The sequence below is a fragment of the Cyanistes caeruleus genome, chromosome 16 (genome assembly GCF_971803275.1).
Source record: "Cyanistes caeruleus chromosome 16, bCyaCae1.hap1.1, whole genome shotgun sequence".
NCBI lineage: Eukaryota > Metazoa > Chordata > Aves > Passeriformes > Paridae > Cyanistes > Cyanistes caeruleus.
This window is the reverse complement of record NC_141716.1, coordinates 8321121-8333227: the sequence shown is the minus strand read 5'-3', so window position 1 is coordinate 8333227 and position 12107 is coordinate 8321121. Positions and strand designations below refer to the sequence as shown.

General features: G+C 46.4%; 2 protein-coding genes and 1 long non-coding RNA gene across 4 annotated transcripts in view; 2 read left to right on the top strand and 1 right to left on the bottom strand.

Moving 5' to 3' along the window:
* LOC111938190 (uncharacterized) overlaps positions 1–4506 on the top strand; it is a 12448-nt gene extending 7942 nt beyond the window's left edge. For both annotated transcript variants that reach the window (XR_015277119.1, XR_015277120.1), the window contains 2 exons: positions 1375–1494; positions 1571–4506. This is a non-coding gene — a long non-coding RNA (uncharacterized LOC111938190). The remainder of the gene's footprint in view (positions 1–1374; positions 1495–1570) is intronic.
* The window catches only part of ZNFX1 (zinc finger NFX1-type containing 1), a 13407-nt gene extending 7746 nt beyond the window's left edge, over positions 1–5661 (bottom strand). The window contains exons 1-6 of the mRNA XM_023939818.2: positions 5191–5661; positions 2484–4484; positions 1581–1712; positions 996–1141; positions 650–793; positions 83–200 (exon numbers count right to left, since the gene is read on the bottom strand). Coding sequence (XP_023795586.2) covers positions 83–200; positions 650–793; positions 996–1141; positions 1581–1712; positions 2484–4484; positions 5191–5245 — 2596 coding nt within the window. The 5' untranslated portion in view covers positions 5246–5661. The remainder of the gene's footprint in view (positions 1–82; positions 201–649; positions 794–995; positions 1142–1580; positions 1713–2483; positions 4485–5190) is intronic.
* DDX27 (DEAD-box helicase 27) lies at positions 5344–12083 on the top strand. Its single transcript, XM_086853427.1, has 21 exons — positions 5344–5817; positions 5901–6035; positions 6138–6197; positions 6477–6630; positions 7000–7046; positions 7193–7279; positions 8076–8181; positions 8267–8440; positions 8739–8889; positions 9044–9143; positions 9252–9393; positions 9466–9619; positions 9734–9815; positions 9892–10069; positions 10209–10315; positions 10468–10573; positions 10675–10769; positions 10870–10996; positions 11236–11320; positions 11505–11579; positions 11869–12083. The coding sequence occupies exons 1-21, from the start codon at positions 5344–5346 to the stop codon at positions 11882–11884; spliced, it is 2655 nt and encodes an 884-aa protein (XP_086709553.1). The 3' UTR covers positions 11885–12083.
* Positions 12084–12107: the final 24 nt, after the last annotated feature.

Sequence of the window (12107 nt, the reverse complement as noted above, 5' to 3'; positions counted from 1 at the left end):
ACATACACTGCTTAGGTAAACACACTTGTAGAGGATGTGTGTGGGGTGGGTGTCTTTTGGTGTTTTGTTCTGTTTGTTTTACCTGGATTTTCAGCCCATATATTCTCTGCAGCATTCTGAGTGAAGGCAGATACACCAAGTCCCAGCCACTCCAGAATCACTGAGTGTCGTGAACCAATGTTGTAAAGCTCAGTGTCCTCCTAATACAAGGAAAGTCAAGTCAGCCAGGCCTATTGCACTTCAGAGTCTTAGGATAATGCCCAAGCAGCCCCTTACAGCAGTGGCAACTAGGACAAGTCCCTGCAAGACACCCTCCAGAGCTAGAAAGTCCAAGCAGCCCAAGATCTTCAGAAAAAACACCCTTCCTCCCCTTCAGTTTAAGAGGCTTTCCTTCGGGTATTTGCATTTTTATCCTGCTAAAGATCGCTTAGAATCTCTGCAGTTTAAAGAAGCAAAATTCCAAGTCCCTGTTTGCCCCGCCTGTCTAGACTACTATCATTTGGCACAGCTTGCTGTTCATACCCTTACGTTCCCAGCAACCAAATGATGCTAAAGAGATGCATACTGGGGGAACCTCAGGCCCATTAGCAGAAAGGATGCTAAGCATGCACTGGGACTGCTTGACTTAGAAGAAAGGGACCTCTCTTACCTTAGCCATTGTCAGGCTGGCCCAGTGCTGAGGTGCCATGTGCTCTTTCAAGTAGCGCGCATTCAGAACTCCCTGGGTCGTGCACTCCAACTGCTTTGCTCCTTCAAGGAGATTCTGCTCAGCCCTTCTCATCTCACTCATTACCTACTCATAACAAAGAGAAGGGAGGCAGTGTCACGCTCACAGAAACAAAGTTCACTAACAGCAGGACAAAAAACTGACAGAAGAATTAAAAGACCAAATTCAGCGTAAAACAAGGTGAAAGGCCAGGTGTGGGGGAGGTTTATTATCTCCTCCAATGCACAAGCAACCCAGTCCCAGCATCTCCCAGCAGGCCTGCACATACCTTTTCATAGTCTCTGGAGAGGTAAGCTGGGAAGTCAAATGCGTAGGGAAGCTTCCTCAGCTCCTTCAAGGTGAATCTGTGCAAGGCTGTACTGCTACTCCTGCCCCCAATACGCACTATCTCATCTTCTTGAAATGAGAGTATTCCTGTGAATGAAAAAGGAACATTAGAAGTAAAGGGCCAAGCTCAGTTTTCAGCAATAGGACAAGGAGTAGGAAAAACACCCTTTGACTGCACATTCTACAGTGGCTTGCTCTGGGTGAAGTTTTTTTATCTATATCAATGGGGCTAGGGTCACGAAAAATAATCAAACCAAAATGGAGGTTATCATGCCATACAATAAGCAGAGTAAGAGTTATAGTACGGTTTCTAATTACAGGTTCAAAAAAAAGGTTGACCAGAGAATTTGTGGATGCACTATTGCTTGAAGTGTTCAAGGCCAGACTGGACAGAACTTGGAGCAACCTGGTCTAGTGGAAGGTGCCCATGTCCATGACAGGTGGGTTGGAACTAGATGATCTTTAAGGTCCTTCCAACTCAAACCATATATGATTCTACCTCCATCCTGCTTGCAGGTACTCTTACCTTCTAAGAATTGATCCAGTGCATGGTTAGTGTAGCAGACTATAAGGATGGGACGTTTCTGGTGTGTGTCTTGCCACACGACATCATTAGTCAAGAGAGCCTGAACAATCTTCAAACCCACGTAAGTCTTCCCTGCAAGACAAGCTCAGAATCAGAAAAGGGTTACCCACCCTCTTTGAGTGCATTGAAACACAGAAATCATCAAAAACAGATACAATTCTTTCTAGGGTGCCAATCTGCTCTGTACCAAGAAAACTGACCCCGGGGATAAATAGCATACAAAATGTAGACAAAGTAGAATGACACTTACTTTCTGGCCTTTAATTGAGCAAGGTCACAGTCTGCAAGAATGCTATTTTTTGGATAATACCCCAAACCTGGACATAGGGTTTTCTCTCCCTCTGCATCCCCCAGCCCACTGGCATCATACATGACATTTGGCTGCACATGAAATATCCACACACTATTGCAACACAAGCACTGGTGCTTGTTAAATTCAGGTACCATTTAAAACAATTACAGTTCATCTTGGAATACTTTATTCACACAATGGTTCATGGCTAAATGCTCCCAAAGCTCTAACATGCCATGAAGAGTGCTGCACAGCAAGAGGGACCAACTTCTCAAAGGTGATTGAAAACTTCTTCACCCCAATATATAAGCACAGCCAACAGTGCAGTTGGTATGTACTTGCAAGTACATAGCCACAGACCAGATGTGGGTATTTCAGGATACTAACTGTCTCCACAGCTCACACTAACTGGGCGACTCAAGCATTAATTAGCCACAGGACTAAAGCTTTGGAGACAGTACAGCTGGCTTTTTTCTGAAGTTAATCTCCCTAGTTGGGGGAATCAATGAGAATTTCTTAAATTACACAGTCTTTAAGCAAATACTTCTCACCAGTGCCAGGAGGTCCTTGGATAATAGCCAGCTCCTTGGTGAGTGCAAGATTCAATGCCTGCATCTGAGACTCATCTAATTTCAAAGCTTCCATTGAAAGCCATTCATCGGGATCTAGAATGTGGACTCTTTTCAAGCTATCAGGGCACTCCTTTCCAAATGAAGTCTCCACCAAGGGTGCAAAGTTGTAGGCAGTATCCCCTGTCAGGTATGCTGGCTCCTTCACCTGTACATTACATTCCACAATGTACTTCTGGAACGGGATATCTTCTTCCCGCATTTTCTGCAACCCTTCTAACACATGCCGATAGGCCTCAAAGTAGGCAGCTGTCTCTACCATGAGGAAAGAGTCTGAGGGTTGAATGTCTGCCAGCAGGGGCCGGCTGGCTGCATCAAAACACAGCTCCACAAACCCATTGACAAGTTCTTCAGCATCACGATTAGAAACAGTGGCAAAAAGGAACGTTTCAAAGTGATCCTGGGACATGCAGACTAGGGATCCATATAGCAGTCGTTTAGAATTCTTCCACTGGACAAACCTCAGTGGTTTTGTGTCAAACTGGACCTTGTGAGCAATACCAGTTGAGGTACAACATGGAGCAATAATCCGTGCATCAAAGTAGATCCTGATATCATCAAATTTTTTCCTTCTCAAATTTCTGCCCTCGAGGTTCTGCAAAACCTCCACGATACCTTCCCTCAAAGGCCTTACAAAGTCTTCTCTCAAAAGTCGGAAGTGGGTGTCAAGATAAATACTGGCGCTTTCGTATCTTCCAAGAACAAAATTGGGACGTAGAAAAGGTTTCTCATTACCGTGTATCTCATCATATGTTGGATAAATGCTCATGATACGATAGCTTTCTTCTTGCCCATCTTGAGGCTTCATAAATGTACACTTATCAACCCTCAGTGTGCCTTCACGTCTCTTCTCCTGCAGATGCTTCATGAGCATCTGGACCTTACTGAGATTCTTCTCTGTCTCTTCTGTGATGTCCACACCGAAAGCTCTCAGGGCATCTATGGATGATGTCAAGACTGTCAAGAGAATGGAAACTTTCTGCACAGAGCTGGCAGGGAAAGTACTTATCAGGTGCTCAAGAAGTAAAATGATGTTGCTGATATGCTCAGGGTACTCATGGTGTACAGCAGGAACTACTTCTGTTACCATGTCAGACACGTACTGTGGCAGACAGATCTTGAGAAAGTTTGACTCCTTCACAACTCCAAGAATGTGTTGGACATTCCGTCTATCCGTTTGGCAACTGTATACTTTTTGAAGCACCTGGCAAATGAGCTGAACGAAATTGCGGTTCATAGTTGTTTGGGAAAGAAGCTCCTTCAACCCTGAACTGGAAGCAAGTGTGATGACAACTTCTGAGGGGTCTTTCTCAAGGAGACTTTCAAGGAATTTGTAGCCCATCCTTCTGGCTTGCCAAGGCTGCTCACTGTGGTGGCCACCACCTGGGGTGGCATTCTGGTAGAAATGAGGATTCTCTCTAGGTTGCCTCCTCCATGTGCTACCTTCATTTTCCCACCCAGTCCTCAGCCCTCTCCCTCTAGTTCCACCCTGAACTTGTCCACCTTGATACCTCCTTCCCCTGCCTCCATTTTCTTGCTCATTCCAGGGTCCTCTGGTCCTCTCACGAGCTTGTCCAAGCTGACACGTTCCTCTTCTAAATGCATATTGCTCATGCCAGGGTCCTCTGCCCCTCTCATGTGTTTGCCCACCTTGATACCTCATTCTCCATCCCTCATTCTCCTGTTTAGTCCAGAATCCTGTGGCTTCACTGTTGGTCTGTTCACCTCGAATCCTTGGTTTATTCTTATTTGATTCAGGAACCTTCGAAATCCAACCACCAAACCTGTCTTCTCTTTGCTCAGGTAGAAGAGTATAATTACTGTCTTGGAAGTCTTCCCCTAACTGAGGTGCCTGGCATGGTACATTATTTGTTCTGTTTCTGCCTCTTCCAATAAAGTCAGTGTCCAAATGAACTGCATGACCTCAAAAAAAAAGCAAAAGAAAGAGACACTCTTTAATTATAAATCAACCAAATTAACATGTTTCCCAACAAAGATGAATGAGTATATTGACCTGACAGTCAGCATATATTGAGCATTTCACATCAAGTTAAAAAATTTATTGTATTTGCACACAGACTTTTGAATCGGTTTCTCATTTGTAGCCCTTTTTCTAACTGCTAAAGAGAGTGCCATGCTTGTACACTTGACCTACGAAGATACTGGAAAACAAAACCTCTTTCCATAGAACTGAAAGCAGAAGTAAGAAGGTGAAAGATTAAGTTTTCTGCACAGGACATTTCCTCGGGAGGAACATCAGTCATCAGTGAAATAATACAGAGGACGTCATAGCTGCCTTGAACTGGCTGTACATAGCACACGAAAAACATGAAGCCTCTTGCCGAAGCCCAGGCTCTCGGAGTAGCAGGAAGCTCAGCCCTTAGTGCCCTTCTCAGACTCCCCACAGGACGCTGAGGAAAGAACTGATTGCTGGCACGAACAAGAAGCAAGAGGCTGCTGAAACAAATCACCGCATCATGGCCCCAAACAGACTCCAAGGGCAAATAAAGAAGTGTTGAAACTCACCCTTGAGAGAAAATTTTGCTGTACACAAGCAGGGGAGTAGCGGATCCCCTGTAGGAGCGTCCCACCCAGCCCTCCTGCCCTGCATTCCCCGGGGCACCCTTACCTCTCGCTCCATCTCGGGGGTGTCGGGCGTGAGGCTCCTGCCGAGGACCCTCCATCGCCCGGCCCGGGACTGCCCCGGCTCTGTTCCAGCTCTCCGGGTCGAGGGCAGCGCTGGCGCTGGGGACCGCGGCGCTCCTGCGGCCGAACACGGGCGATGCTGCGCTGCGCTGTCCGCACAGCTCGGGAGCCGCCGCTTACTGTCCCGTACACACACCAGCGCTTCCCCTCCCAATTCCCCGCAAAGTTTCGCTTTCCAGTTCCCCGCAAGTCCCGCCCGGTGGGCAGAACGCCCGCCTCACGTCACCGGCGGGCAGCGCCCCCGAAACGGAGCTTCTCCTCCTCTCTCCGGCTCCCGCATCAAGGGAAAGCGGAGAGGAGAGGGCGCACCAGCACCCAGCCCTGGCCCGGCCGCTTTCGGTTTCCTTTCCCGGCATTGCGGGGCGGAGGCAGCCGCGGCTCTGCCCACCCGCCCGGGCCCGGCCCCCGGCCCGGCCCAGCGCACGCGTGTCCCGCGGGGTTCCGGCTCAGAGCCATGGCCACGCTGGAGAGCCTGGGCCTGGTGGGCACCATCGCTGAGGGGGACGTGGTGCCCGTGGACTCCGAATCTGGCGACTCGGAGGATGAGGAGGTGGGGCCGGGCGGGCAGGGAGCGGCGGGCCGGGGCGGTGCGGCGGGGCCGGGCGCGCTGCTCGCTCACCGGTGTTACCGCAGGAGCTGCCTCGGGCGCCGGGCCCCAGGCGGCGGGGACCCTCCCGCGGGGACTTCAGCGTCGATTTCGTGTTCGGGGAGGCGGAGGCCGGCGGGGAGGATGCCTGGACGGCAGCTCTGCGGCAGCTCCGCGCCAAGGTGAGGCCTGAGGCCGGCATAGAGCTGCGGTGCCAGAGGCCACAGCGCCCACTGCTCTCCTGGGCCCCTCCTACAGCTCTCCTGTTGTGGTTTTCTGCCTAGAAAGCAGCTACGACGCTGGATGAGAAGATTGAGAAAGTGAGACAGAAAAGGAAGCTCCAGGTCAGGGTCTTTCTCGTTTCTGAAAAGACTGGTATGTGTTTGTCCATTCCCTCAGCCACGGCGCTCTGGCTGCAGCTCATCGCTTCGGCTCGGTTTGCTGCCACATGTGAAGCGTTGCTGAATGGATGAGGTTGCAGAATTATTAGTGATTAAAGTTATGCAAAACCATGGATTTGTGAATGGGCTTATAATAACAAACACAGACTCAGAAAGGATTGAAGTTTCTTTTTCATCCTTTCTTTTAAAACATTTTCATTTTTTTATTTTTTTTTCTTTTAGGAAAGGGAAGCTAAACAAGCAAAAGTGAAAGATGAGGATGCAGAGGCTGAAGATGATCAAACCAAAAAGAAGGAATGTGAGGATTGCAGTAGGGATGATGAAGATGTGGAGTCTGAGTATTCACTGGATGATGAAAGTATCTTCACAACAGCAGGTATCAGCCGTACACAGTGAGATGGACAAGAATCTGACACAGAGTTGGCTCACTGGAGAAAAGTCTGAAGTAAAGCCTTGCTGGGAGAGGGCAAGAACCTTTTCTACTTTATTTCCCTTCTGCAGCATTCCTTCTGATTTTAATCAAGCTTATTTTGAATGGTAGCCATAATTGAACTCATTACTGAACAAGGATATTTACTTGGCAATTTTACTCCATTACATGCCTCTACTTATTTCTGAGGCTTCTCCCTCAATATCTGAATTGAGAGCAAAAAGTATGAGATTACAAGGTTAAGACAGTTCACAACATCTTGTTATGGGTTTCCCTGTGTTTACTAATTCCTATCACATTTCTCTTTCTCTGCAGATAAGGTCAAAGTGAAGGAAAAGAAGAGATCAAAAAAGGGAGAAGTTGTAAGTGTGAAAAACCAGTCAAATTTCTCCAGAATTTCTTATTGAGGAATTTTCTTTGGTTAATGAATCAATGACCAGCCCAGAGCCCTTTGATAGCATGTGTTGCTACATGTGTTGTTCCAGTTTTGTTGTTTTTCTCTTTCTAGGAAGCAGAGAGCTTTTTTGAAGATGCTTCTCAATATGATGATAAGTTGTCATTCCAGGACATGAATCTTTCACGACCTTTGCTAAAGGTATTTACCTTGTTGATTTATTACATGTTACTCTGAAGAATGTTGTACAGCCTCCCTGCCACCAATTAGAATCATCAAATTTCTAATTGTTTTGCAACCTCTCTGACAAGGAAATAATTTAGCAGCTAGTGTGATAGTCCTTTAGGAGCTGTTATTATAGATTAATGGAAACTATTCTTTGATTGTGTCAATAAAAGATCGAATATGTTAATACCATCTTGAGCAAGACTTATCACAGTGTGGTTGGAAGGAACTTTGGAGGTCATCTTGTCCAACCCCTTCTCAAGCAGGGCCACCTAGAGTTGCTGCCCAGGAATGTGTCCAGATGGCTTTGAGTATCTCCAGGGCTGGAGACTGCAACCTCTCTGGACCCCTTGTGCTGGTGCTTGGTCACCCTTGAGGTGAAAAAGTGGTTCCTGGTGTTTAGAGGGAGCTAAACATATATATTGCCATGTTTTAGTTTGTGCCCATTGTGTCTGTCTTTGGGCACCACTGAACAGAGCCTGGCTCCATCCTCTTTTCACCCTCCCATCAGGTGTTTATTGGCATTGACAAGTTTCCCCCTGAACTTTCTCCAGGCAGAGCAGTCCCAGCTCTGTCAGCCTTTCCCCAGATGTGGGGTGTTCACAAGCCCTTTATAATCTTCATAGCCCATTGCTTCTCTCCAGTATGCCTATGTGTCTCTGGTCTCTCTCCAGTATGTCTGTGTCTTGTAGTGATGAGCCCAGCTCTGGGCACAGCACTCCTGGTGTGGCCTCACCAGAGACAGAGTTTAATTTCTCTCTCTCCTTTGTAGGCAATCACAGCTCTTGGCTTCAAGCAACCAACCCCAATTCAGAAGGCTTGTATCCCAGTGGGTCTTCTGGGAAAGGATATTTGTGCTTGTGCTGCCACTGGGACAGGTAGGGGGTTGAGCAGGGCACTAGAAACAGAGAATTAGCTATTCACAATAACTGGTAACCCTTCTTAATTTATTTTTTTTTTCAGGTAAAACAGCTGCCTTCATCTTGCCTGTCCTCGAGCGCCTGATTTACAAACCTCGTCAGGCTCCAATAACACGTGTACTGGTTCTGGTGCCAACACGAGAACTGGGTATTCAGGTGCACTCTGTCACAAAACAGCTGGCACAGTTCAGCAGTGTCACAACTTGCCTGGCAGTGGGTGAGTGTTAAGTCATTTATGTGAACTGTACTGCTCATTGTAGACCACTGCACGGAACTGGGAATTCTGTGTTATGAAACTAGAGGCTGTATGGTTATTATGCTTCCAGTAGATGCATTATAGTTTAAAATCCTGTTTTCCAATATTGTGCTGTACTTGTTTACCCATTTGTGAGAAAGAAAATATGGGGTCATTTCTGGTTTTGAATGTGGTTTTATCTGAGGTGCTTCCCATTCCTCAGGCAGTTTGCATCCCTGTACTCTGCTGCAGTCAGCAGTGTGTATTCCCTCTCTTTCAGGTGGCCTGGATGTGAAGACTCAGGAAGCTGCTCTGCGCTCAGGGCCAGACATTCTTATTGCCACTCCTGGGCGACTGATTGATCATCTCCACAACTGCCCTTCTTTCCACCTGAGCAGTGTTGAGGTGCTGATTCTGGATGAAGCAGACAGGTAGGGTAAGCAGGACAGCAATGAAAAACATGGTAGTTTTCTGCTTTCCTTTCTCCAGGATATCAGGCTGTCCTATTGTTGTTTTGCATTATGTAATACTTCTTGGCCAGGCCCAGGTGAAGCTGCTTTACCTTGCTGTTTTTCTCCTGTATAGGATGCTGGATGAATACTTTGAGGAACAGATGAAGGAGATAATCAGGTTGTGTTCCCACCACCGTCAGACAATGCTTTTCTCTGCCACAATGACTGAGGAGGTAAGACAAGCTGTTGAGAAACATACTGAGGCAGGAATTTGAATGGGAGTTTGTCAAGTCTTTTACCAGAAATCATGTGAACTTTTTTTTCTTAACCTCTTTTTGTAGGTGAAAGATTTGGCTTCCGTTTCCCTGAAGAATCCTGTCCGAATTTTTGTGAACAGCAACACAGATGTTGCTCCTTTCCTGCGTCAGGAATTTATCCGGATCAGACCCAACCGGGAGGGGGACCGGGAGGCCATTGTTACAGGTTAGTGATGAGCCAAGGCAAGCTGCAATCTGAGTGATTATGGAGCAGGCTGCTGAGAGGACTTTGTTTTAGCTCTGCTGACACGAACGTTCCAAGATCATGTGATGCTTTTCACCCAGACCAAGAAGCAAGCTCACCGCATGCACATCCTGCTGGGACTGATGGGCCTGCGGGTTGGGGAGCTGCATGGCAACCTCTCCCAGACACAGCGGCTGGAATCACTCAGGTATTAGCAGGGTTAGTTAGCAAGCCTAGGCTAAAAAGAAGGTCCAAGTTGGAAGTTTTAGGGTGGAAGTAAATGGCTACATTCATTGTTAATGTATTTTCTTTCTCTGCTCAGGCGCTTTAAGGATGAGCAGATTGATATTCTGGTAGCTACAGATGTGGCTGCACGTGGACTCGATATTGAAGGTGTTAAAACAGTGAGTATTTGAAATGCTGAGCTTCTTTATGAGGCCTTTCCTGTTGTTTCCCTACCTGTAAATGTTTCTGTTACAGGTAATCAATTTTACCATGCCCAACACCATCAAACACTATGTCCACCGTGTGGGTCGGACAGCCAGGGCAGGCAAGGCTGGGCGTTCAGTTTCACTTGTGGGTGAGGAAGAGCGCAAGATGCTGAAGGAGATTGTCAAGACAGCTAAAACAGCAGTGAAAGCCAGAATCCTCCCCCAGGGTATGTGGTACCTTTAATGAGGTGAAGAGCTGGAGAGAGTACACAGGAAATACTGTGGTACAGAGGGACACTAAAGGAGGTGCTGAAAAAATGGACTTCACATGACCTGCCTCTGGTGTTCATATGGTATTGTTTTCAGATGTCATATTGAAATTTCGGGAGAAGATTGAGAGTCTAGAGAAAGATATCTATGCAGTTCTCTGCCTGGAGCGTGAGGAACGTGAGATGCAGCAGTCAGAGGCCCAGGTAAGCAACTTTTTTAGTATCTGTGATATAAAGGTGTGATATAGTCCATTATGAGGTTACGCCAAGTGTACTTAATTAACCTGCCTACTTTAGAAAGGGAAGAGAGTATTTTTTGGCTACCATGAGCTCACATCTTGCCTGAATTATCACAGATCAACAAGGCAAAGAAACAGCTGGAGACAGGAAAAAAAGAGACTGGGAGTGAGAGTTTGGAGCGGAGCTGGTTCCAGACCCGTGAGGAGAGGAAGAAAGAGAAATGTGAGTCATGATGCTATTGACATATTAAATTCTATAGCCACAGCTGGCCCCTGCTCTGTGCTTTAAGAGGTTCTTTATTCTGTTTTTCTTTCTCTTTCCAGTGGCTAAAGCCCTGCAGGAATTTGACCTAGCATTACGAGGGAAAAAGAAAAGGAAGAAATTTGTACGGGACACACAGAATAAAGCCCAAATGACAGTGAGTTCATTTGTAGACAAGTGGGACCCTGGGCAGACTATCATAGTTTTCCCTTAGCAAAGCTTGACATCACCAAAACTTGTATTTTAACACCTTTCAGCCAGAGGAAAGGTCACAGTTTGAGATCTTAAAATCTCAAATGTATGCTGAGCGGTTGGCAAAGAGGAATCGTCGAGCAAAGAGAGCCAGAGCCTTGCCAGAAGAGGAACCAGCAGCAGCACCAGCAGGTAGAAACTTTTGTTTTACAGATAACTTAGTTTATGTCACTTACTTTGCTAGAAATGGCAAAATTAATCCAGTTTGTATAGAGGGAGGCACTGATCTTTGAAGGAATGGCCACAAGTGCTGGCCCAGGGTCCATGTTTGCAGTCATTTGCCTCATGTTTCGGTTAATTGTTGTGTTCAAGAGTACTGTGATGATGCTGTGGCCTTCTGTTTACAACCAGTGTTCTGATTATTATGTTAGGTCCCAAGAAGAAGAAGAAATTGTCTGTGTTTGACGAAGAGCTGACCAACACGAGCAGGAAGGCTCTGAAGCAGTACCGCGCTGGGTAAGGTCTTAGCAGGTCTACACTAGAGCAGACTGCAGTAGATGAGAATTTGTTTGCATCTCTGCTTCCTCAGGGATACTTTGAGGTTCTGAAATTGGGGCAGGGTTCTTCTGAGAAGTACCTGTCCTACTGATAGAATTCTGTGACATGTCTGACCTCTCCTCCCTCCCCCCTTTCTCAAAAGCCCATCATTTGAAGATCGAAAACGCTTGGGTATTGCTCAGTACAGGAAAGGAGGAAACTTCAAGTCCAAGTCCAGGTATAGATCCCTTTATTTTTTTGTTCAAGTTTTGGGGCTTTTTCCCTGCTTTCTTCTTCTTCCTCTTGTGATTGGTTAAAGGCCCTTGCTAAAAGGTATGTTGGTTTTGCAGTACCCGCTTGCTGCAGGTCTGATGCTGGGGGTAATCAAGGATAGTGCCTTTAATAACACATTCCTAGGCTTCTGCTTGGGAGACCATTTAGCCTAGAAAATGCTCAGTGCTGCTCCTCATCTGTCATTGAGAGATAGGTTGATGGAATAATATTATTTCAATTATCTTCTCTTTCAGGTATAAGAGAAAGTAAAGTAAGAACTGTTACCAAATGGGTAATTTCAGAGACACTGTACAGGCCCTTGATTTTATAGTACTGCAAGACAACATCAGTAAAATTGAAGTTTTTCTTCAAGTTGTGGAATAGCTCTGGGATGTTTATTAATTAAGTGGTTGAAGACTGTGAAAATATCTGTAGCAACCCATGAAATAAAGGATTATTTTTCTTTTAAGATGTTGACTGTTTTATGGATAGC

Excerpts from the sequence above, each read along its gene's own strand:
- DDX27 (XM_086853427.1), top strand. The coding sequence starts at position 5,344 with ATGCTGCGCTGCGCTGTCCGCACAGCTCGGGAGCCGCCGCTTACTGTC. Across the intron at positions 6,036-6,137 it reads TGCGGCAGCTCCGCGCCAAG|AAAGCAGCTACGACGCTGGA; the intron begins GTGAGGCCTGAG and ends TTTTCTGCCTAG. Across the intron at positions 10,574-10,674 it reads GGAGAGGAAGAAAGAGAAAT|TGGCTAAAGCCCTGCAGGAA; the intron begins GTGAGTCATGAT and ends TTCTCTTTCCAG.